The 27061-nt window shown below is 36.5% G+C and overlaps 1 protein-coding gene across 1 annotated transcript in view; it reads left to right on the top strand.

Moving 5' to 3' along the window:
- Window positions 1-25907, top strand: part of LOC144368933 (sodium/potassium-transporting ATPase subunit beta-1-interacting protein 2-like) — a 565595-nt gene extending 539688 nt beyond the window's left edge. Inside the window, exons 5-7 of the mRNA XM_078027889.1 lie at window positions 18666-18726; window positions 24618-24655; window positions 25800-25907. Coding sequence (XP_077884015.1) covers window positions 18666-18726; window positions 24618-24655; window positions 25800-25907 — 207 coding nt within the window. The remainder of the gene's footprint in view (window positions 1-18665; window positions 18727-24617; window positions 24656-25799) is intronic.
- The last annotated feature ends 1154 nt before the right edge of the window (window positions 25908-27061 follow it).

Here is a 27061-nt window from a genome sequence, read left to right as displayed (position 1 = left end):
TCTCTCATATCTCTACAAATTATCAGGTCCTTTTCTTTCTGGTTTGCTCTCCTCTTTTCTTTCTTTAATGGAATTGGTCAATATGTACTCTCCCTGATATTTCTGACTAGTATATCATGAGAAAACTTTAGTGATATTATAAATAGGAGGGGAAAAATAGAAATGATCATCTAGATGGAATTAGTCTGAAATAAACATAGGAAAAAAATAGGGCTTGAACATATGAACACTACATTCTAGTGAAGAATAGGTAAATATTTTTAAAGGACTTTTAAAATTGGAGGAGGTAAGAGAAACAATTCCAATGCTTACATTTAAACTTCTCTTTTAGAAAGTGTTTTTTTTTTTTAAAAAAATGCTAAATGAACTAGCATTTCTCAACTTCTGTATAGTTAATGAAAAACAGCAACAGAAACTGTCTGAACCAATCAATACACACTGGGGATAAAAATCTATCTACCTTTCTTCTTGAGGGGAGAGCTGAACAGAGTAAGAATGTGACAAACATTTAGAGATGAGGCGAAGGAGTACCTGGTGATTTTTCCTAGGAGCTTAAAGTGCCTATATAGTTTTGATTGTATTTATCTTCACTCTAGGACTACATGAGACCTATCTTTCCATCACAATTTAATCATGAAATCCTAAAGCATAATGATTTAAATTAGAGAGTCCAGGATACATTATTGGAACTAACTGGACTTAGGAACTAATTCATCCTTGAAAGCCTAACCCATAAATTCCACTAGTAGGTATTCAAGAGCGTGAAAAATATAATTTCACAAAAATATCCATAAAATACTTTTTAGAGCTACTTTATTCATTGTAGCTCAAACATATCTTAATGTCTTTCAACAAAGAATAGTGAGATAAATAAATAAATAAATAAACAAACTATGGCATCATGGGAGATTTTTGCTAAAACAGTCCCCAATTGATTTTGACATTGGGATGATAGCAAACATAATTCAGAGACTTGAAAAGTGCAGCCTATACTATTGCTGTTCCTTGAACCTGCCACATCAAGGTGAGCAAATGCAGATTGTGCTGATGGAGGATTAATGTCTGAGATGACAAAGTTGTGGTTCACTTAGCCTCATAACCTTACCTAACGATCCACCAACCCCTAGAAAAAGTGCTGCCTAGCTGATTCATTGTCAACCAACAAAGGCTATCAAAAGAACTCTCCAACTGAACTCAGCCCACAGGACAATGAGAAAAAAAAAAAAAAAACCGAATGACTATTGTTTCAAATGACTAGGTTTTAGTGTGGTGTGGTATGTAGAAAAAGTTCATTGATACATTTATATTCATAATATGGAATGCCAGTTGAAATAAAGCAATGCATTACTGATATAGGCACTCTTGTGGATTAATTTCAAAAATATATGCCAGGTGAAAGATGCCAGACACAGAGAAATAATATTTATTTGTATATACTTCAAGAGCCAATGAAGTTATTCCATGGTTATCAAAGTGGAAGTGGATGCCTGGTGACTGGTGTGGGAATTGGGGGAATGGTGGCAAGAGGGCGTCAACAGGGAATTTTATGAGATAAAAGAAATATTTGGGGGTAGGTACTCAAGCATGCTTATGGCCCAATTAAAGAATTAATATATAAAAATGAATTTCAATAAAATGAATTAAGTTGTATGAGAATGGGGTACTATGTGAGCACAGAGTGGGTAGTACAAATCTATATACCTTTTGGCATTTAGGAGGTGCCTCCTTGATAAGTAGCTTGCAAATAGCCCATATTTCATGGAGGGACTCACTGAGTGACAGGAAAACACCACATTAAAACTTGGGTAGGAAAACACCATATTAAAAAGTATGGCATGTTAATTGAGAAAACTGCTAAAGATTCAATATGGAATAGCAAAGGGGACCCACCAGTGTTGGGACTTAAAGGGTAGTATTGAGCTCAATTATGTGTGTCCTTGAGTACTTCGTTATCAGTTCTTTATATTACTAGCAAAGACAGCAATCTATAAGATTTTCAGGCTCTTCAAACCATACCACCATATGACTACCGACCTGAGGGGAGGCTCACTTTGCTCACCAGCAGTAAGCTGGATGTAATTTGTGGCTCACCAATATATTTCTAGCATAAGAAGCCCACTCTGGTGCACAGAAGCATGTGTAAAAATTCAGAGGAGGGCTATAAAATCATAATGAGTCAGAACCACGGAAAGAGTTCTGAAATGGTAATTAAACGAGTGGGAGGATCACTCTAGTCCTCCTATATTCCCAGGTTTCCCACAAGTGGCATTAAACGCCTCTGTGGTTTGTCTGGTCACGGACCAAGTTGTTTCTTACGGGTTTCTTTTGTAATTTTTATTATTATTATTTACAAACACTGGGTGTAAAGATTAATGGGATTCACTGTGATATTTCCATTTCCATTTACCCTTCTTCTACCTTCTTCCTCCTTCCCCTCTCTCCCACCTCTCTCAGACCCCTTTCTCAATCACTAATATCCTAACAGTCCCTCTTCTACTTTCAGATCATCTTTTTTATTTTTTCTTCTTGGTTTCCACATATCAAAGAAAGCATGCAATATTGTTTCCAGGTCCGGTATATTTTGCTTAATATGATGTCCTTCAGTTTTATCCATAATTCCTACAAATAACAGGGATTACATTCCTCTTTATGACTGAACAATACTCTGTTGTGTATATGTACCATATTTTCTTTATCCATTGTCTGTTGATGGGCACATAGTCTGATTTTGTATCTTAGCTATGGGAACAATGCTGCAATAAACATCTGTATTCAGGTTTCTCTTTTGTATGCTGACTTCATTTCCTTCAGATATATATACAGCAGTGGCATTGCTGGATCATATGGTAGTTTCAATTTTTTTTTTTTTTTTTTGAGGAACCACCCAGATGGCTTCCTAGTGGCTGTTCTAATTTACATTCCCACCAACAGTTTTATAAGGGTGTCATTTTTCTACATACTCATAAGCATTTGTTATTTTTTTTTTTTTGAAATAGCCATTCTAACTGGGGTGAGATGGAATCTCCTTGCTGTTTTCATTTACATTTCCCTGATGGCTAACTAAAGTAAACATTTTTTCATATGCTTACTGGCCACTTGTATTTCTTCTTTTGAAAAGTGTCTATTCAGATCATTTGCTCTTTTCTACTGGATTGCTTTTTATTAATTTCTTGAGCTATTTATATATTCTGCATATTTGTTCTCTTAGATATTTTCTGCCATTCTGTAGATTGTATCTTAACCCTGCTGTATTCTTGCTGTGTGGAAGCTTTTTAATTCTTTTGATCCATGTTGAGCCTATTTTAATATCAAGTGAGAGACAGGTGTCCAGTTTTTTACCTTCTACATGTGGATATCCAGTTTTCCCAGAATCATTTGTTGAAGAGGCGATCCTTTCTCCAATGTATATTTGTGGCACATTTTTTTGAGAATCAGTTGATTGAGAATGCAGGAGCTTATTTTTGGCTCTTCTATTCTGTTCCATTAGTCATTTATGTATTTTTAATGCCAATACTCTGCTGTTTTTGATACTATGGGTCTGTAGTATATTTTGAAATCAGAATCATGGTGTTTCCAGTATTGTTCTTTTTTGTTCAGGTTGTTTTGGGTATTCAGGTATTTTGTTCTTCCATATGAACTTTAAGATTGTTCTATTTCTGTAAAGAATGTCATAGGTACTTTGGTGAGGACTACATTGAATTTATAGTTTGTTTTGGAAAATACAACCATTTTAACCATGAACACAGACACTCTTCCCATCTTTTAGTTTTCTGCAATTTCTTTTCAGTGCTTTGTAATTTTCATTGCACAGGACTTTCCCATACTTGGTTGGGTTTATTCTTTGAGAGTTTATTCTTTTAGCAGCTACTATGAATGGGATTGCATTTCTGATTTTGCTCAGTCATTATTAGTGGATAGAAAAATTGTTGGGTTTGTATCCTACTACAAATTTTTCTGGTTTTTCTAAACTCTGCTAATTCAAAGATCAACACTAATTTCAATATTCAAGTTTCCAAGATGGAAAACTAGGAAAATGTGTTTTTAAAGACTCTAATGTTTTTAAAGACTCTAATGTGAATTCACTTTGATTTTTATAATCTTATGTACCCTTTCCTTGAGTGTACCATCAGTTTCACCTGTTGGATAAGTTAACAATACTGTGTAAGAGTGAAAAACATAGTGTTTTGGATCTGTAGACATGGGTTCGAGTCTTCTTATTATCTTGAGACAGTACATCATTTTTCTGTGCCTCAGATTTATTATTCATAAATCATGAATAATGACAGGTGCTCTCTTTTTAGTTTTAGAATGAATTCATGAGCCAGTAGCTGTAAAGATATTATTAGTACATCCCAGAATACATTGAGCATTTCAATAATGGCAGCTTTTTTTTTAGTTTTATTTATTTTTTTTAAATGCACAACAGTGGAATGCATTACAATTATTATTACACAGACAGAGTACAATTTTTCATATCTTTGTATATAGAGTATGTTCACACCAATTCATGGCTTTATACATGTACTTTGGTTTTTGCATTACAATTCTTATTACAGATATATACCATAATTATCTCTGTTTGTATATAAATTATGTTGACACCCGATTCGAGTTCTTCATACATGCACATTGGATAATGATGTCCAGCAATAGTAATCATTTTCCTATTGCTTTCTACCTTCCATCTGTAACCAGGATATGAATGATTGACTACATGATTGGCTGGCTTTGAAATTTAAGCATAAAACACATGATGGTAAAACACTTTCCAAGCATGCTCAATATCCTGGTTCAATCACCAGCACTACTAACTAGATGAATAAATAAGTGTGAAACACACAAATAATTTGCAGCTTTTTGCAGTTTGTACTTTCCTAAATGATATTAGTCATGTCTTATGTCACCAGCAATTATTGAAATACTTTTATAATGAGGTATTTTGCCCAATTTCTTTCACCCTCATATTGGCAATAGTTTATAAAGAAGATGTATATGACGGGGGAGGAAACTCAGATGAGAAAGAGACAGTGAAGAAAACCAATCGTAGCCAAGCTCCAACTCCAAAATTATTCAGTCCAACTAGATTATACTGCTACACATGGGCGATGTTGACAGGGTTTGTAAGTGGTCCTCTGATTCAGTATTGTGCCTCTTAAAATTTCTTTGGGAAAATAAAACTGGTCTTGAAATATATGTGTTCCCAAATTCACATCTTATTCCCTCTGGGAGTTCTTACTTCTGTTACCACCTTCACTCCCGTTCATCTTCCATGGCCACAAATTGCAGCAAGTGGTTTGCTTCAGAAGCAAGTTTCATTGAGTGCCACATAAAATACCTGTTCATAGCTCAAAAAGCTTATTCCCACAGATGTCATGGCAAAGGGACCAATTGCTCTAAGATTGCTACTTAACTGTATTTCCAAAACCCTAATAATATTGTAACATTTTAAAGCAACTTTTCTCTCTAGCTAATTTCTTTGGTATTTCCTTTTTACTTCATGTTTTGTTCAGTGAGAGCATTATTCATATTGGCACCATTTTCATATAATTAATAATGTACATTTTTAACTGACAAATTATTTTTTATAAACCATAAACAATAGCTACTGTCCTATAGAATTCCTGGAAAAATCAGTACATAACTCCTTTGAGTTATGATGTGCTGTCTCAAGACAATAAGAAGACTGGAACCCATGTCTACAGATCCAAAGAACTGTTTTTCACTCTTACACAGTATTGTTAACTTATCCAACAGGTGAAACTGGTGGAATACTCAAGGGAAGGGTACATAAGATTATAAAAATCAAATTCATATATCATTTAACACCTCTTATGACACTCATTATATTGCCAAAAGAAGAAATACCTTATGAAGATTCACTCAGGTGGGATAACAGTGTTTTCTTACATTCCACCATAAATCCAATCAGCCTAGGGCAAGAATACTGGGCTATGAGAGGTTGGAATGAGCTTCCAAGCCACAGGAACATCCTAGCTGACCATGCCCAAGCAACAACAGAGTCAGCAAGAATGTCTGAGGTCAGATGTATAGTTTGCCTTATAAAATTTCTAATTTGCAAGCTCATTTCTTGACTTAGCTCCTGTTTTGTTTTGTGTTTTGAACAAACACTTAAATGGAAGTCAACTTCTAGTCTGGAAGATAACAACAGAACAACAGGACTATTCCAAGGATAGGTTTCTAGGGGTTTGTAGCCTCCTTGGTGTTCTTGGATCAAATTGGAAGGAACAACTTGTGCTTACACATAGCCTTATAGCCACATATATGCATCTGTCTTATTCTAGGAATACCAGATGGTTCCCAGAGGTGTTGGATCTCAGAGACAAAGTCAATGTCCTATTTATCATCACTCAAATATAAAATAAGCTACTATATTTTATCACAGTTACTTTAACATGGACAAATGGAAGTATATTTAATTATCATGGAAGGATGTTCACTTTTTCCTTTTAAAAACATTAGTCTAACATTTTATTTGCATAGAAAATATCTGAACAGACTTGTGATTTCCAAATTTTTATTACTCAACAATGATAATTTACTCCTATTATTAAAATCTCTACGAGGAAGTGCACAGAGCAGTAATGTGGTTTTTAATCTTGTTCCCAAGAAGCAGTCAACCAAAAACTGGCACTGGAAAATCCACTACCCAGTGTTTGTTGAGAACACTCTGTGAGCCAGAAACTACACTCATAACAGCATGTTCCCCTAGCTCCTTTCATAGTGTGGTCACAATTCTGTTTAGTGTCTCTTCAGTTGCAGTACCAGGATTGAGCACATTTCTGCCAGCTAAGACTGGCAAGTCTGGAATTCAGTGAGGCAATTCACCTCCCATCTTCTAAATAAAGTAATTATTTTTTTCAGGACTACATTGCTTGTTTAGAATCCTTCATACTATTACAAAATTTTATCATCAGATCATTGTAGTTCTTCAGGAATTTTTAAATGTCATAAAGGACAGGACATAAGGTGAGATACCTAAGCATTCCTGTGGAAACCGCCTTCCCCTTTCTGCATTAGTGCTCTTTTCAGAGCCTCTGTATTTAATCAGGTAGAGATCCAGTATATGGTCTCTGCACTATATTCTCATGAAGTCATCTCGTTTAGTTTCTTGAAATATACCTGTGTAATACATGTTGAAATCCCAAGTGCATTATGTATTCTACATTTTCCTTATGTCCAACTCTCGCATCTCTAAAAAAAATTAAATTTTTTTTTAAAAAGTTGATTTATTTTAGTATCTTTCGCCTATCCAAGGAACATACTTAATGCATTATTTCTGTAACTTGAATTATAATACAAATAATCTACTCTCCTGATCCCTCCTGATTCCTTAGGAGTAATTTGGCCTAATACCCCAATTGTCATCACTAGAACAGCACACTCATGCCAATGAAATATTCTGATCATTTTTAGCCTTATCTATTAATGTTAGCATAGCAACTTGTGCTAATGTATTTTTGTAAATGTCTTACTTTTCATCCAACTAATTTTGCTATAGTTTTGTTGTTAACTGTGAGAAAAAATATAATGTTTCTTGTACCATTTGCTTCTAAAGGAGTTATGTACTGATTTTGTCCAGGAATTCTACAGGACAGTATTGATTGTTTTACATTTCATAGAAGATTTTGAAATTGTGCTTTCTGTTTCAAATGATTCATCATAAGTAAATCAGGATTCCCTTTGCATATTACTGAAATAAAATAAAAACTTAGCTTTACTATTAAAATAAATAGGTGTTGTGACTAGTTGATTTTTATGTTTCCCAATTATTTTCAATTAAAAGTTTTGATCAAGACTCCCTTTTGTTCCCTACCACTAAAACTGAAGGCATATTGTGGCAGAGTCATTTCTTTGACCACCTACCAATGGGCGCATGTATAGAATATTTTAACTACTACTTGATAGTTTTTAAAATTAATTTGATATTTAATATCTGAAAGAAATGATAGCCATGATGACATTTAAATTTTATTAGCCATCATTCGCCTTTCCTGAATATTTTCTGCTCTGCCAACTGTACTAATATGTTAGATTCATTTGAAATTGAGTAACTTTTTGGTAAGTTTGAAGAAATGAAGAAATCTACCAGTCTCCAGAGATCAAGTTATAATGGGAGTGGTTGGTTAAGCCAGTGTTAGCATTTGGTTCAGTCCATTTCCCAATCTTAAGTAGATAGTACAAGTTTGCATGTACGTCTAGTTGTATTTAATCTTTCAAAAGGTGTTGAATACAGTCATGCTTGGTGATGCAACACAATACCTAAAGGCTGGTATTGAGATATGTTTCTTATCCTCTGAAAAGCTTTTCTGACCCAGTAGGCTGTGAACATTAACAATAGCCCTAAAGGCAATCTGCCATGAGTTATTGTAAGTTGATAGCTGCACCTGGATTATTTGTAGCAAAGAAAATTTGCAACATGCTCCACAGTAGTCCAGCCTGTGGAATAGAATGGGATAAGAATCATTTGATGGACAACCAAGATGATATACAAGTCTCATAATAAAATATTTCATAAAAAAGAATTTTATTAATAACACTGATATGATCACAATAAAATCCCCTTGCTGAAGCAATCTCAAATTATGTAAATGGAATAAGATGAAAAAGAGCAAGTAAAAATTATCTGCAACTTAAAAGTGTACTTTGTGAGTGCATAATATCCTTCTGTTCAAATTCCTTCTACAAAAAGCATGGACTCAGAGCAGATGAATTATGAATTTAGAACAAAAATGGATTATTTAATTTAAATGAAACATAGAACTAATTTATTTAGAATATGAGATAAGTGTAGAAAAAGAAGTAGTGTTTGCCAGGTCCTCTCTCCAGCCTCACTCAAAAAAGAAAGTTGAATAATGATTCCATACTGTAACAACATCAAAATTATTATAGACCTCAACACTGGTTTAAAGGTTCAAACTTAAAATAAGTCTTTGTACTTAAAAAAAGTATATCTACTCTATTTAAATATATTTATAATTTAGAAATTATGTTACTGAAAATTTTAACAAAAATAATCATACCCTAAAATATAGTATTTTCTATTACGTCTTTTTTTATGTGAGATAATTGTATATCACGTGCAACCATATGAAATAATACAAGGTATCTTGTGTACCCTTTACCTGGTTTTCCCAAATAGTAACAAACTGCAAAACAAAATACTATCACTATTGGGATATTGATATTGATATGATTCAGTTAAGATACAGAACAGTTCTATCAGTGCAAGGATCCTGCATCTTGCTCTTTTATGGCCATATCTACTCCCTTCTAACTCTTATCTCTCCATAGTCCCTAGCAACCATTAATCATGTTCTCCATATCTATAATTTTATAATATCAAGAATATCATATAATTGAAATTAAATGATATAAAAAACTTTAGGACTGTGTTTTTCCAATTACTACAACTCTATGAAAAGTCATTCAAGTTGTTACCTATATCAGAAGTCCCTTCCATATTATTGCTAAGTAGTTTTTTATGGTACAGATGTACCACAGTTTTTTAAATTACTTACACATGGGTTGTGTTCAGTTCTATCTATTGTTAATAAAGCTGTTATAAACATTAGTGTACAAATTTTATGTGCACGTCTTTATTTCTCTCAGATGAATGCCCAGGACTGCAATTATTGGATCATGTGGTAGTTATGTTTAGTTTCTTAAGAAAATTTCTGTTTTGCAGAATGGCTATACAAAAATGTTTCCATTTCTGCTTTCAAGAGTTTTATCCTTGGTTTTCCAAAGTTTGACTATAATGTATCTTGGTGTAAATTTCTTTAGGTTTTTCCTGTTTGGAATCACTCAGTGTCTTGAATTCATGAGCTTATCTCTTTTTCAAATAAGGAAATGTTTAGACACTATTTCGTAGAGCACCTTTTTTAAGCATCAGAATCTGTTTTTTATTTTTTATTCTAATTTGTTATATATGACAGCAAAATGCATTACAATTCTTATTACACATATAGAGCACAATTTTTCATATCTCTGGTTGTATGCAAAGTATATTCATACCATTCATGTCTCCATACATGTACTTAGGGTAATGATGTCCATCTCATTCCACTGTCTTTTCTACCCTCATGGCCCTTCCCTTTCATTCCAACCCCTTTGCCCTATTTAGAATTTGTCTAATTCTCCCATGCTCCCCCTCAGAACCCCACTATGAATCAGCCTACTTATACCAGAGAAAATATTTGGCATTTGGTTTTCTGAATTTGCCTATCTTCACTTAGCATTATATTCTCCAACTCCATCCATTTACCTGCAAATGCCATCATTTTATTCTTCATAGAGCACTCTTTCAGAGCTATTCTCTTTATTTCCTTTTGGAACTCAAGTTACAAATGGTAGATCTTCCATTATTATCTGCTGTCTCCTAAGTTCCCTATATGTTTTCTCTGTTGCCCAGGTTAGGTCATTTCTATTGTTTTATCTTCAGATTTGCAGATTCTTTCCTCTATCTCCCCCATTTATTAGTGGAATTTTTAAATTTTGATCATTATTTTTTATTTTTTTAGAGAGAGAGAGAGAGACAGACAGAGAGAGAGAAAAATTTTTAATATTTATTGTTTAGTTTTCAGCAGACACAGCATCTTTATTTTATTTGTATGTGGTGCTGAGGATTGAACCCAGGGCCTTGCACATGCCAGGCAAGCGCACAACCGCTTGAGCCACATCCCCAGCCCCCATTATAATTTTTTGTTCTTCCTTATACATTCTATTTATTTGCTGAGACAGTTTTTTCATTCATTTCAAGTGTCTTTATAATTACTTGTTGAAGCATTTTTATGATAGCCAATTTAAAATATTTGTCTTATAATTCTAATATCTCTGTCACCACTATGTTAGTTTCTATTGATTATATTTTCATTCACTTTGAGATTCTTCTTATTCTCATATTGGTGGGTAATTTTTCTTTGAGACATGGAAATTTGGGGCAGAATGTTATGAGACTTTTGATCTCAATTAAACCTTCTGCTTTAGATGATTTCTCTGCTACTGCTTTGGCAGGAGAAGGAGAGATATTGACTCCTTCTTGACAAGTAGGGAGAGAAGTTGAGGCTCCTCAATTAGCCTCCATTGAGTCTCAAGGCGGGAAATTCTTTTCATTAAGGCTGAGAAACAATGATGTTCCTCCTTTACACAAACCCCTCACTGATATCACCATGGCTGGATGGGATAAGAGTACCTTGTTATTGTTTCCAGGTGGATTTCACTGATGCTACAGGGAAAGAAGATTGGTCTCATTACAGCATTGGTCTCATTATGGAATTGGTGAAAGTTGTGACTCTTTACCAAGCTCCACTGACACCACCTAGGTAGGGACAAGAAGGATGCCTCATCACTCCTGGGTGAAGCTAGAAGTCTAGATCCCCTATGGGTTTTTGCTTACCCTGGGGTGTGGAGATGAGGAGGTGACTAAATTTGGAGTATCTATTCCTACTCAGTACTGTTCATAAATAACCAAGAAGTTCTGGGTGCAAGCAGGAAATTTGATTCACTGGACGATAAGTGGAGATGGGAAGTTCATGCTGTAAATACACCTTCTCTCTGAGCAGGTCTAGGATCTGTGTTTGTACTAGAACTGGGTTATAAAGGGATGAAAAGTATATACAAGCTGTCCTCAGAGCTTTTCACAGGAAGGAAAAGAGATTTTCAGTGACCAGGTGCTGCCTCTTCCCTGATTTGGGCATGGCTGAATATGTCACAGCACTGGTGGGCATGTTTGATTTGCCATTATAATGAGCTAAAGGTCATTTGGTAATATGGCATCTGCACCAGATGGAGCCAGTCTGGACTCCCTCACCCTTCAGATATTGGGAATATATAATAAATGGATTCGAGAGCTGGGAGCATGAGGTCGTCCACAAACAGCCACACATTGCTTACTACAGCAAGCAATGCAGCTAGCAGAACAACAGACTATTGGTAATTTGGGGATTCAGGCTGGTGAAAGGGGGATCTTCCTGCTCCCTAACTGGAATGAAAGTCCAAGATTCCTGTGTGAGTTCACAGAAACCACAAAATCCTGACCAAGAAGGATGTTTGAGTGCCCTACTCTTCATTGTAGCTGAGCAAAGGGACCATAATTTTGCTTGGTTTTCCAGTGGTACTGGCTAAAGAAGAGGTAAAGTTTCTTTGTTTGTTTGTTTGTTGCTTTGTTTGTTTTGTTTTTAATTTTCTATCTTTCTAGGCTGCCTCTTTCCTGATATTTTGGATAGACAGAACAGGCTTTGGTTGAAACTTAAAAAAGCTCTGCCAAGGAATAATACCAGTGGAATATTTTGTTTTTCATTTATTGAATAATTATTTGTTTGCATAGTATTAAGCCACGTGTACCTTCCATAATTTTTCTAGTTATGTTTTAAAATAAAAGCAAAATTAAAACCATTTCACTTTAATTGTAGGAGTTCAGACCTCCCAATGACCATACTATTACATTCTCTCAATAATTACTATTCTCTGCCTCGTACCCATTACTTTCTTAAATAGCCTTACCTAAACAAATCTATATCTTCCAGCTCTTTCTGGAGCTCTTCTTAGACAATATCCTGTCCACCTCCCCTTTGCCCTCTCTGTTCCATCTCAAAGACTTACAGTCTCTTTGGATCCATCTCAGAAGTACCAACTTACAATCTACTCTGTGAAAGGATTGCTGGTTCTTGGAGAGAACAACACTCAAATTCATTAATTCATTAAAGATTGACTTAGTATTACTCAAGATACTAGCCTGAGAGGGGCCAGGAAGGAGGAAGTGCAGGGGACTAGCATCCTTTGTTGGCAGCAAGAGGAAATGAGTGAAGAAACAGGGGAGAGAAACCACCTTGTATTTGTCAACAAACTACCAACATCTCATTACTGGCACCAGTTCTGACTAGGAGTGGTGGGAAATGGGGAATGAAAAGAAGCTGAGCATCACTTCAGGAAGAATTTGTATTCTGTGAAAAATACGCTTTTTTTCAGGGAGTGCTCATTGAAAATATTATGGAGGAAAATGGCATACTTAGATTTGCAATTCAATACACACTCAGAGCTCACTGATGATGGGCCTAATCTGCTTTCCTAGGTTCAATTTCCAGTTTTCTAACATGAAGTCCACAAACTTTCATTAGAAAGTTTCATCAGAAACTTTCATTCTTTCCTGAACATAGCCCACATCTTTCCTGCTTGATGATCTTACTCTGGAAAAGCAAGTTCCAGTTTACCTCATCTGAAAAAACACACATGACATTCTTCCAAGGGCAGTGATGGGATTAATGAACTGACTCCTGAACCCATCCAGTTTATCTTTTCTCACTTGGTAGACATACAATATTTTCCTTCCCTCTTGATGATTTACCTAATTATGTGTGGCCCTGAATTATGTGTGGCCCTGATGCAAGATGGCAAACTCCTTAAGACTAGGACTGAATCTAAAGCAGTACTCTAGTGGGGGGGGCATTTTTGTCCATTAAGGGACATATGGTGATACGTGGAGATATTTTTTATCATCTCTGTCTTGATCATATGGTGTTACTGGCTATACATACTAAAACACAGCAGCCTCTTCAAAGAACTGCCCAACCCAAAGTGCCAATGGTGCCAAGGTTTAGAAATCTTCGTTTATTTCATCTTTGTCACTCAGCTAACCATTAGCATTGCACATGACAGAAAGCATTCAAATTTGTTAGAAATGAAATACCTTTGTATTGGTAAATTTATAAGTTACTGTTGGAAAGTTGAAACTAAATTAGAAATGCACATGGTGTAGGAAAAAACATAAGACAGAAGAGTTTATGAATCTTGATTAATTTGGGGAGCACAAATTTCCACTTCTATTTAGAGGTGACCAATTTAAAAGCTAAAGTTCTCTTAATCAGCAAGCTTTTGTAATGAAATGCAGCGGGACTTACTTTTATATCAAAGGAGCTCCCCTGGTAGTTAAAGAATGCAACTGAATACAATTAAAAGATCACTGATAAGCAGAGTGCAGTTCCTTAGCTGTATTCAGGGAGAGAACACTTAATAATCTAGAGACTAGCGACACTTTAATGAGGAGTTTAAACTTATTGGCCCTGCATCTCAGAATTTATCAATACTTATTACCTAGATTGTCATTACAAAGTAATGAGTAAGAATCAAAAGAAAAGTTTGTGATTAGGGAAAAATTACAAATAATCCAACAAGTACTTAAAACTGAAAAGAAGAAAGAACCTATTGATTAACTGGTAACATTAAGCCACATATAGTAAGAATTTAATGTGGAGAAAGGAGCAGAGTTACAGGTAGTACTCAAGGGATTCAACCAAATCCATAGCCTGTTTACCAAACCACAGCCAGATCCAAGACCCAATGACAAAGTACCCATGAGACTGTTCCACTGAATGTATTGGGCAGTGGTAGATAAAAGATTAAGAAATATTCCTGTAGTCTCTATGAAAATGCTCAAAAATCACTGGGCAGTTTTGATTAGCGCAACTAAATCTTTACTAAAGCAAAATAGAAGACCCTACTTTCAGCTAGTATCCTGTATTCTAAAAATATTTTTGACCATAAAAATGAAGATTCTGATTATTCTATTATATAAAGGAGTAGTTCTTGCCTTTACCATGTTATTGCCAATAGCAACACATAATTTACAAAGCAACATGCAAATGTGATAAACTTTCTAATGTATTTTTCAAAAAGAAAGCTAATTCTGTTCATATAGCATCATTGGTTCTCTTCTTTAGATCACTATTTTGTGTGCTGGTTCTGACATCCCATGAGGGGTATCAGGACAGGAAGCATACATGTCCTCTCTTCCAAAATCCAAAAAAAAAGGGAAAGACATGTTGTAGGCCTTTTTCTCCAGCTATTTCTCCCAAGTCCAGTCAAAGCTGCTTCCTCTTCTCTCCCAGGATGACCACCTCTATTTTATCCCACACCAGTTCCCTTCGGTAGACAGTAATAATCTTCCAAAACATGCTTTCTCTCTCAAATCCAAATTGAAGATTTTTCTAACATACTTTTAATGACCCTCTTTGGCTCCAAATATTTCTAAACACTTGCTTCAAATGTTCTTCTCACATCCTGCAGATCATCTCTGTCAGCTAATGTAAAACATCTTCATTAAGCTTATCATGACAGCTACTTTTCCCCCTGTGCTTGAACTCCCTGATTGAAGACTACAGCCTTTCCTAATGTCCTATTCTCCAACTAAATATGATGATGTGGGGTCAGTACTCAGCAGATAATACCTAGCTAAAATGTCATCATAAGTAATCATCACCTCTGAAGATATTTCTTTAAGAATTTGCCCTTGGGCTGGGGATGTGGCTCAAGCAGTAGCGCGCTCGCCTTGCATGCGTGCTGCCCGGTTTCGATCCTCAGCGCCACATACAAACAAAGATGTTGTGTCCGCCAAAAGCTAAAAAATAAATATTAAAATATTCTCTCTCTCTCTCTCTCTCTCTCTCTCTCTCTCTCTCTCTCTCTTTAAAAAAATTTCCCAAACTGAATCACTTTTCTTTAAAACTGTTTTCTTCCTTTCTTTCTTTTTACTTATTAGAAAATTATATCATTAGTTTATTTCTATTGGAGCTCAGAATTAGATTAAAGATATTCCTCATATGATAGAATATGTGTTTTAGTCAGCTTTCTCACTGCTGCAACTAAAGGTCCTGGCTAGAACTATTTTAGGGAAGAAAAATTTATTTGGGGGCTCATGGTTTCAGAGGTCTTAGTCCATAGAAGGCTAGCTCCATTCCTCAGGGCTCAGGTTGAGACAGAACAACATGATGGAAGAGTGTGGCAGAGGGAGTGGCTCACATGATGGTTAGAAAGCAGAGACAGAGGTCTTCACTTGCTAGACATACCTGATAGCCATGGACCTAATGAAGCACTTCTTCCAGCCACACCCCACCTGCCTCCAGTCACCATCCAGTTAATCCCATCAAGGATTGATTTGCTGACTGGGTTAAGGCTATAACTCAATCATTTCTCCTTCAAACCTTGAATTGTCTCACATTTAAGCTTTCAGGGGCACCTCACATCCAAACCATAATATATCTGTCCCTTACCCCCAAAACCTCACACTCATCTGACAATGAAAAATATATTTAGCCCATTCCCAAGAGTCCTCATAGTATCAAAAGTTCTGAGAGTGCTTAAAGTTTAAGTACAAAGTCCTTTCTGAGGCTCAAGGCAATCTCATATTGTAAGCTATTATAAAATTAAAAGCAGTTCATAAGTGTCCAATATATAATGGTAAAGAGTAAACATTTCCATTGACAAACTTAGAGGCATAGAAAAAAGGGGATAGGACCAAAGCAAGACCAAAATCCAACTGGGTAAACAAGTCCTGTAGCTCCATATCCAGCATCTGAGGCACATGGCATCCTAATGTTCCCTCCAAAGGACTTGTGGAGCTCCTCCCCTGTGGGCTTGTTTGTTACAGCCCAAGTGGCCTTTCTGTTGGCGTCTCTCTGCTTGACTTCTACAGCTTTCCTAAGACCATGTCCCAAATAACTGGCATTTCTTACTCTTCAGGGTCTCCACTGCTGCTTCAGCTTCCTCCTCACATCTTCACACCTTGACTTCCCAGGGGGTGCCTACACAAACTCTGACCCTGCTGCACTTTGCCTGGCCTCTCAGGCCTTCCTTTGAAATCTTGGTGGAAGCTTCCATGGGCCCCTAAATCCAGCATCCTGCATTTCTGCAGAACTAGCACCATGTGGTTGATGCCAAGGTCTGCTGCTATCTTGAGCAGTAGCCAAACCTCCAGGAGCCCTGGATGTAGCAGCCTCTGAGTATCTGGGTGGCTGAGCATGTTGAAAAAACTTTTTAGGCCCCCTTGTGCAAGAAGCATGTCCCACTGGTCTCAAGAGAATTTTCACCTTTACTCCCTTGAGCTTGAGATAGATGTGGCCTTGCCCTCAAGCCATCTTTCTTATTGTCTTCAGGAAAAATCTTCAGGATTTCTTTAGTGGCAGTAATGTCTTTAACAATGGCAACTTCCCTAGGCCCAATTTTACTCCTGGCTTTCAAGTCCAAGTTTCTCAAATCTTTCTGCTCTGCTCTGTGCTTCTTAATATCACAATAAACTTTGCCAAAAGCTTCCAGCAATACCCATGGCACTTCCTGAATGTTATGCTTCCTATACATTTCTTCTACCAGATTAAAATCAGCTCCACAGAAAGTCTCAGGACAAGAGCAAAATTCAGACAACATCTCAATCAGTATACAACATAAATGGCCTTTAGTCCAAATTCCAATAGAGTCCTCCTTTTCTGAACCCTCTCTAGTCCTGTCTTCACTGTCCACAGTCCCATTGGCATTCTGGTCTTCTGAGCTCCTGCCAGAATTGGCCATTAAGCTCTCCTTACAACAATCTAAAGCATTTCTAGCTTGTAATGCAAAGCATCTCAAAATTCCTCCCACCAATTCCAAAATGCTCCAAAAGTTTCTGAACCACATGTTCAAGTCAGTCAGAGCAACAACCCCACTCCTTGTACCAATTTCTGTTTTAGTTAGCTTTTCTCGCTGCTATGACAAAAGAACCTGACTAGAACAATTTAGGGAAGAATAGTTTATGTAGGGGCTCATGGTTTCAGAGATCTTTGTCCATAGAAGGCTGTCTCCATTCCTTAGGGCTCTGGTGAGACAGAACATCATGGCTGAAAAGTGTGGCAGAGGGATATAGCTCGATATATGATCAGGTAGCAGAGGGAGAGGTCTTCATTTGCCAGATACAAATATACATACCCCATAGCCATGCAACCCATGAACTACTTCCTCCTGCCACACCCCACCAGACTCCAGTTACCAGTTAATTCTATCAGAGATTAATTTGATGATTAGGTTAAGGATATAACTCAATCTTTTCTTCCCTAAACCTTCCTATATTGTCTCACATGTGAGCTTTCTTTTTGGGGAGGGGACACCAATTCAAACCATAATAATATGAAACAACTCTATTTTATGGGATAGATACCAAATGACATTGCTGCACTCCCTTAAGGCACCAATATCAGTAAGCAAGGGCTTTTCTGACAACTGGGGTCTTTTTACAACATATTTTGGAAGGGATTATAACATACATGCAATCCCAAATTCAGTGCACTGTTATGATACTCATTCCTTACAGGTGTCCATCTCATCCCTTTAACATATCATCTTCATATGTTCAATATGCCCTGGTTCCTGTTACAGGTCTAAATAAGAGTTTTTCTTGCTTACAAAAAGTATATGCAACATACCATGGAATCTCCTTAATATTTTTCTCTTAAGTATTTTTCTGGTGGTCAAGAGGAAAGATCAGTTTCAGAATCTTGGGCCCTGACCTAAAGAAAAGTAAAGCAGAAACTGACTGGCACAAATGTACATGTTAAATCAATTAATGAATGGACATATTTTTTTTTACTTGAAGCTTTAGATTGCCTGGAAATGAACAAATCTTATACATAAACACCAGTGGAAAAATAGAGCAATATATTTATTTGTAAGGCAGATAGACATCCCTGAAATCAAGAATTCACACTGCAGTCAAGATTCAGTCTGATGAACCATTTTGGAACCCTGAATGTGGTTGTTAATTGCTGGTCTTTAAACCATTACCTTGAGTGCTTTGGTCCTGTCTGATGCTTTTGCCTGATGTCTAAAGCATGTCTGTTTTGTTTCAGCTGGCAGGGTTCATCTACGCCTGCTATGTTGTGAAATGTATAACTGAAGAGGAGCACAGCTGTAAGTACTAAAGCTCTATTCTGTTTCTTTCAAGTTCAAAGCTTCTTTACTGCTTCTGACCTAACCTTCCTGGTCTTGAGATAATACCCCTCAACACACCATTAGAAAAGGGAATGAGCTTTTGCTGCCTATCAGGCTAAAATATTTTTATAAAGAAATCAGCATATTGAACAAATGGAGAATCTCTTATTTTGCAAACATAAGTTTTTCTTTTCATTGAAAGGTATTTTAAAAATCTATTCTTGGGCTGGGGTTGTGACTCAGTGGTAGAGAACTTGCCTAGCATGTATGAGGCACTGGATTTGATTCTCAGCGCAATAGATAGATAGATAAATAGATAGATAGATAGATAGATAGATAGATAGATAGATAGATAGAAAGATAGGTAGATAGATAGATGATAGATAAAATAAAGTCCAACAACAACTACAAAATATTTTTTTTAAATCTACTCTTATAACAATTCTAGAGAGAGTATAGAAGGGAGAGTGGGAATGGAAGTGAATTTTAATGTGGTTAATTTGACTGTCTTCTGTTTAATAAACCACTTATTAGATATTAATAACTTGTTAGTTTCACCCAGGACTACAATTCTCAACAATCAACAATTTTCAATAGTTACTAAGATTCTTAGAAGAATTGACTTCAGATTAATTTAGAGAATTGTCTCTGGGAATTCTAATGTTCAAATATCATTTTCATTTCTACAATTTGATACAAATGACTAGAACTTTATGTCAGAATCTCATCATTGAACCTGATTGCTTAATCCTGAGTTAAGGTAGTAGTCTGCTCACACAAACCTCATAGTGGCTCCACTGTTCTCTCCTCTTCAAAACATGGTAAGTGGTAAGTAACCCTAAGGATTTGAATTAGAAGGACCTGAGAAAGGTATTTCTAGGCTCTCTGGGTCCTATCATGGGTAATTGCTAATGCCGCCATATGCATTCTGAGGAAAAATCAGAGTTGGGAGTAGGAAAGGTAGGGGGGTGGGAAGATGAGAATCCACTTCTTTCTTAAATGATGATTTGAGGGGAAACATCCAAAGAGAATTTACTTCTTCTTCACTTTCCAATCATACTGAAAGGAAGAGGGAGTATGAGATGATTAACTTACGGGAGGGAATTTTCAATCATTCTCAGGTAGGATTCTTATACTGTACATAGTTTATAATATTTTGTGTGCAAAAGGAAATGATGATCCTTTCATTAAATAAGCACTTGTAAAATTATCCTTGATGTAAGAAGTGTTACCTAAAATCTTAGGAGATTTTAAGATGGGTAACAAACTCTTACCTCTAAGAACTTGTCATTTAGTGGGAAAAGCAAACCTATGAACAAATAAATATAATAAAACTCCCGATTGGTAGGGGAAGAAAGGAAAGATACCAAGATTTTTTTTTCCATAAATGAGGAACACTCTTGAACTTCAACTTGAAAGAGAGTTATATGTTGGGTAGTGATGTATAAATAAGGTTGCCCAGGAAAACAGTAGAAAAACACTTAGTACATCACAGAGAAAATAATGTGAACAAATTGTATCCTGTGCTAGATGTGGACACCAGAGAAAATTAGAAAGCAAACATGGATGGGATAATAGAAAAGCAATTATGAAAGATTAAGGAATTTGAACTTTGCTTCATATAGTACAATGGCAAATCTATCAGCATGGATAAGAGACTGGGAGGGAGAAATGTTAAGAAAAGGAAAACTTCTTAAGACATAATTAATTTGATTGATATGTGAGATGATGATGATCTGAACTAAAACAAATATTGAAGATGGAGAGGAACTACATCATGATACAAATGACACAAGCTAAGATGATGTGATTGGTAGGGTATGGTAGGGGACTATGGTACAGGAAAAGAAGGAGAGTGGTAGATTCTTAGATGGGTGTCTGGTGTGAATGAATGGGTAGATGGAAATGTCACTTGCAGGAAGTTGAGTGGGGATAAGATAATTAGTTCAACGTGGGCAGGTTGTATTTGCAGTGCCTAAGAGAAGCCATTTAGTTTTCTTAAAGATTAGAAAGTAAAAGATACATGGATTTTAAAATATATGGGCTCCACAAACTATGTTAAGTTCATTCAGATTTTACTCTTCAGTGTCTATATACTAAATCCTAAGAGAGGAAAAGTCTGCAGGTCAGTGTTCAGCTGGAAATTGAGCTTTCCCTGGACTATAATGTTTAACTACATTTCACAATGATGTGGTTCATTTCTTTGGAAAACAATTACTGACTCACCATGTTCCCCCCATACAGATAATCAGCATCTCTCCAGAATTCCTAAACAGCACCTCTCAAAGGGGATCCCAGAAATTCCAGTTGCACAAGATATATTCCCCCACCAAAAAAAAAAAAAAAAATTCCAAAGCCAAGAAAGATCAACACTAAAAATTTAGAAGGTTCTTTTATTTCATTTATTTATATACATTTGTGAGAGTAGTGCATTAAAGATATCTTCCAGGGTCTGGGGTTATGGCTCAGCGGTAAAATGCTCACCTAGCATGTGTGAGGCACTGGGTTCAATCCTCAGTACCACATAAAAATAAATAAATAAAATAAAGGTATGTGTTCAACTACAACATATATATATTTTTAAAAAAGAGAGAGAGAGAGAGAGAAGAAGTCTTCCAGTTGGGCCTGGTAGAACATACCTGTAATCCCAGAGACTGGAGGCTGAAGGAGGAGGATCATAAGTTCAAAGCCAGCCTCAGCAATTTAGCAAGGTCGGTCCTAAGTAACTTGTGAGACCTTGTCTCAAAATAAAAAAATAAAAATGGTTGGAATGTTGCTCATTGGTTAAGCAACCCTGGGTTCAATCCCTAGTACTAAAAGAAAAAAAAAGTTAAACTATTTTCTAATTAAGTTTTGTTTTTACTGTTCGTTATTACTTTAGGTGAGGCAGAGGAGTAAGGATAGACACAGATAAAAGAGAGAAACCAGAAGGAGTTTCATAGTTTTATTATACCTACAGTTACCTGGAGAGAACACAGATAGGGCCACCCAGGGGAAGCAGCAAGGTCAGCCCCCACTCAGAGAGTGAGAGTAGAACTTTTATCTTGGTTCCTGCATGAAGGGATGGGCACAGCATGGTAGGCAGATGAAGGATCCACCAACTGTTATTGAAAGTGGTGGCCCTGTGAAACTCATGTTCCCTGTGACTATTAAAGCATAGAGTTTAGATTTGTCTAAAGTCTCCAGATGATTTAGAGCAAGCCAGGGATACTTGGAAATAGTTATCTTTTGGTAGATGTTACAGCTTCAATTTACAGAAATTAAAAGCCTGGTGAATACAAGTCTCCCCCGTATTTAAACATAGAGCTCTTTCATTAAAAATCTTAATATTCCACAAAATTAGAATTCCTGGGAATGCATCTTAGAGGATTTCTCCCTAAGTCAAATTTTAGCCAAAACCATGTAAATCCAGGGAGATAAGACACCATCAATATTCTTTGTAATATCAATTTTATTGCTCAAGTACCTAAGAAACTTTGCAAAAATTTCCAAAAAAGTAATCTGTATGTCTTTTTACATATTTTGGCAACAATTGCTTATCTCTCTTTACTAATCAAAAAAAAAAAAAAAAAAAAAAACTTCACATAGACAAGTTTCCCAATGTTAGTCTTACTGATTTGCAGGCAAGATATGAAGTCATTTTGTTGTTTATTTGTTTGGGTTTTTTTAATTTTTATATCCAAGTAGACTAACACACATTTTCAATGTTCATGGGACTAGTGAACAACCTGGAAGAGATGCTCAATTAGGGCTGTTCTATGTCCTCTAACTTTTGATGACTAATAGTATGTTAATTTACTTGTAGTCATTCATAAAGAGACAGACAATCAGGAGTATTTGTTGAGTACCCTGCTTTAGGTTATATTTACCATATATTGTTCTGGTCAAGTTCTCTATTCTGTGTTCACCTCCAGACATTGCCTAGACATCTGACTTCTGATGCTCTAAAAAAATTTGAAATTTCTTTCTAACTTTTGGTAGTTACACTACCTTGACCCATAAAATTCTTAGTGAAAGTAAAAATAAAATAGTGCTCTCAGAAAGCAACTCCTGCAGTATGAGAGATGTTTCATATATTTGTAAATGCTCAGGGACCTTATTCTCTGTGTCTACTCTTATCTGCTGTGCTTTTGCAATGAGGCATCCTGATAGGAGTGTACTGGCAAGAGTAGGTGCCAGCTACCTGCTCTCTAAAGGAGTTAAGTTTCCCTTCCTAAGCACCTCATGAGGAGCAGAGGGTAGCTTGGGTTCTGTGCCTTGTGCTGAGAGTGGGCTGCAGAGATAAGGGCCAGTTATGACAGCTGTATAAATAATAGCCTTGAAGCCAGTCTGAGGCTAACCTGCTTTGTCCTTAGTTCTGATATCCAGGCTCACAGCAGCAAATGCACCCAGGAAGCCTCAGAGAAAGAGAAAACTTCAAGGAGCCATGGAGCAAAGATTCAAGTTTAGACTTGAAATAGCAATAAATCACTGTTGAAATTGGAGACAGAGTTAGACCACAGACACACAGATGCCTGAGAATACTTTCTTCTCCTTTTAAACAGTGTCTCATTTAATTTCCTAGATCCCAGTTTAATTTCTGTTTATGTAGATACCATCTTAGTCCACATCGGCTACTATAATAAAACACCGTGAACAAGATGGCTAATAAACAAAAGAAACTTTTTGCTCACAGTTCTGGAGACTGAAGTCCAAGATCAAGGTGCCTGCACATTTGGTGGGGTCTGGTGAGGTCTTGTTTTCTGGATCACAGATCATACTTCCTTGCCATGTCCTCACATTTTGGAAGGGGAGCTCTCTGGGGCCTCTTTTCTGAGGACACTAAACCTATTCATGAACCCTTATGACTTAATCACCTCCCAAAGCACCATCATGTTGCTGATTAGGTTTCAACATACGAATCTTAGGGAAATGCAAACATTTAGTAGACACTTTAAGGTAATTTCTTTTTCCCATGAAAAGGACTGGACCTTGATATTTTCGTCTTTGACCCTTGTGTTATCTAAACTAGAGCTGTAGCCTGGCAAGCTAGTTGAGTGTGCAAAATCACGGAACACCACTGCCATCTGCTGTGCCTGCCAGAATACCACACCCACCCTCAAAGCACAGATTCCAAATAGAAAGATAGGGATATCACCTCCACCACTGCCTGGCTAGTGATCAGTAGAGCTGCCATAACTGCACACTCCAGTCTGAGGAATTTGAACAACAGCAACTCAGTTTTAGCCTTGTGAAATTATGTAATTTTAATCACCTCTCCAAAATTGTTTCAATCTTTAAATACAGTCATACCAGGAACTAGGTCTCCAATTTATGAATTGAGGCAGGGGATACATATTGCAGTTCATAAAACCACATCCAAGCACACAGCCTACCCCCCACACACACACATACCATGTGCTTCCTGGACATTTGAAAATATCTGTAGAGCTAGCCTCCCCTTGCTGATGTATCAAATGCCAATGGGTCAGGGCTTCAGAGCTGTAATGCTGTCTCAGTGCCTGCATGCCCACTGCCCACTGAGAATAGTTACTTACAGGAGCCCCCAGCTAACACCTCCTGCTATGGGATGCTCTGCCTTCAGATGAGTAGTTACTCACCAGAAAGAGACCCCTGCTCTGGCAGGGGTGCTGTAACCAGTGAACCTTATTTGAGCAGGGCAACCCTGCAACACACTTTTATAAATTTGTTCATGACAAGACAGCAATCGATCTTGGGAGGAAAAGCTTACTCCAGGACACCAGGCAGCCATGCTGTACTGTGTTTGTGGCAGAGATCTTCACTGCACCAATCTGTCACTAGGCGTGATGAGTTTTCTTTGCAGCTCCCAGTCTTTTCTATTCCTCTATACTTATTCTCTTTTATTACAGTATTTGAAAAAAAGAAATTTTCAGAGATTCCTGGTCTGGTATGTTTTTTAATCATATATGTAATTCTTCTGTCTCACTTCATCCCCAGCTCTTCTGTGCACCAGTGGGATATCCACTTCAGTGACAGAATTGAGAATTTTTCTTTATGCTTTGTTAGCATTGTTAACAATTAAAAAAAAATCCATACAGCAATGGAAAATGTCCCTAATTCATGAAAGGAAAAAAATTCTTTGTCATATTATTTCTCGACTTTTGTTATGTTTCCTTAGCAAATTTTTTCTTAATAGTTAAACTCAAGATTGGTCCTCTTGCAAATGAATTCAGTTTTCTAAGTACAGTCTGTCTTCCATACACATGGTTGCAACCAACCAGAGATCAGAAATATTTGGCAAAATTTTTCCATCTATGCTGCATTCCCCAAATAACACAGAATAAAAAGCATTTATGTAGTATTTACGTTTTATTAGATATTATAAGTAATCTAGAGATGACAAAGTATACAGGAGGTTATTGTAGATTATATACAAATACTGTCACACTTTATCTAAGGGACTTGAGCATCCATGGATTTTGGCATCCACAGGAGGGTCCTGGAGCCAATGTTCTAGAGCTACTGAGAGGGGACTGTAATCACTATCTTTTCTAAAAAAGATTCAACATATTTGCAAATGTTACTAACTATTGAAATCATCTAGGAAAAGACATGAAATTTCATTTAAAAATATATACTCGGGAAATAGTTTTCAAAGCAATATTTTAAAAAAAAATGAATTCCGGATGTTTAGACTTAGAATTAGACAGGTACATGTAACCACACACCAAGCACAAATAAATGAAAACCTGTCTTGGGGTTATCTGAAATCAAGTGGCCTAGGGATCAAAGTCAAAGGCAATTTATAGAATCTCTCATTTGGAAAAAAAAAAGCACAGAAAATTACTCACTTCTCTTGGGATAAGAATTTTATGTTACTTTTGTCTGATTTTTCTTCTGAAACCTGCTGGCCAACACATCTACTTATTGAACTATGTTCTGTATGTTTTGATCATTTCTCCAGTTTCAGAATCACTAAATTTGAATGCTGTTCTTTGAACAGTCACTCACCACTGCCTAGGGAAAGGGTGAACAGGAGATCAAGGATATCTGTACCTCCCTGTAAAAATAACCTTTCTTCCTGGTTACAGAGTAATGTAGGTTTAATGCAGAAAGTACGGAAAATAAAGATAGAACAAGGGGGAGAAAAGAAAATGAAGATGATCCAGTTCAGTCCTGATTCTCAGTTAACACATTAGCGTATGTCTCCTGGTTTTGATTAGCTGCCTTCCTTGTTGCCTCCCTATTTATCACCTGTCATTCCTCCTATCAGGCTGTTAGGACTACTACATTCTGTTTGGTAACCCGAGCTTGCTTTCTGGTTATTTATAAATCACTCTTCATTCTCATGGCCCTGTCAACAGGTAGATTGTAAAAATAATGTGTTTATTTCACTTATTGAGTCTCATACTAGTCTTATACTCAAACAACCAAATGAAGGAGTAACATGTATTGTTTTATGTTATTGTTTTATATCTCTTTAAAACAACTATTTTAGGAATTTCAAGGTGACTGAGTGAAACAGTTTCATCCATATCCACTAGTTTCCCATCAAACTCAAACTTGCCTTTTCTTTCCTCATCTCTGAACAAGATCACATATTGGTCCAGACTTTGAATGCCACTAACCTCTAGCTACTCTCTGCAGAAACCTAGTGGGATCACAATGCAAGGAGATGTCACCTTTTCCACTCCCCTATCACAAGGATTGAAGTTCTGCATTTAATTTTATATCCTTTGGTTCTGCATAACATTTCTTTTGAACTACGAATTCTTCAGGGTTTAAAATGATAGAAAACTATGGCCTTCTACTCTTGTTTCAAAGCCTTAATTTTATAGACCCATAAAGATTAAGTCACTTTCCCAAAGTCACTGAGCTTATTTGTGAACTTCTGACATCCCATAGTACATCTGACTCCTCAGAATAAATAAGTATTAGAGGTGCCATTAGGATCCACACATGTCATTCTCTGCTGTATCTTCAGTAATGAGCACATCTCAACCTGGAGGAAGACACAGTAAGATTCTGGGCCACATGTGAATTAATCACTTGGCTCTCCACAAACATTTCTTGGACTGTATGGAAACTGACAAGAAAATGTGACTTCTCCTTAGATCTCAGCTTATTCTAAACTAAATGAACAACCTATTAGAGCAAAGCATCTTTTTTTTTCATTTTCTGCATAAATGGAAGAAAAGAGGGAGAAATATGTGCTGTAGATGGCTACACATGCATATCCCTGCTGCCAATCACACGCAAGTTCCTATCAGTGATAATGGTGTTCTCTAAAGAGAAACATCATTTTTATATTGTCTCCAAAATTAGCTAGCACTGGTCTCTTTTTCAGCCTTCT

Source organism: Ictidomys tridecemlineatus, chromosome 12, assembly GCF_052094955.1.
Source record: "Ictidomys tridecemlineatus isolate mIctTri1 chromosome 12, mIctTri1.hap1, whole genome shotgun sequence".
In the NCBI taxonomy this organism is placed as follows: Eukaryota; Metazoa; Chordata; class Mammalia; order Rodentia; family Sciuridae; genus Ictidomys; species Ictidomys tridecemlineatus.
This window is presented reverse-complemented; position numbering and strand designations above follow the sequence as displayed.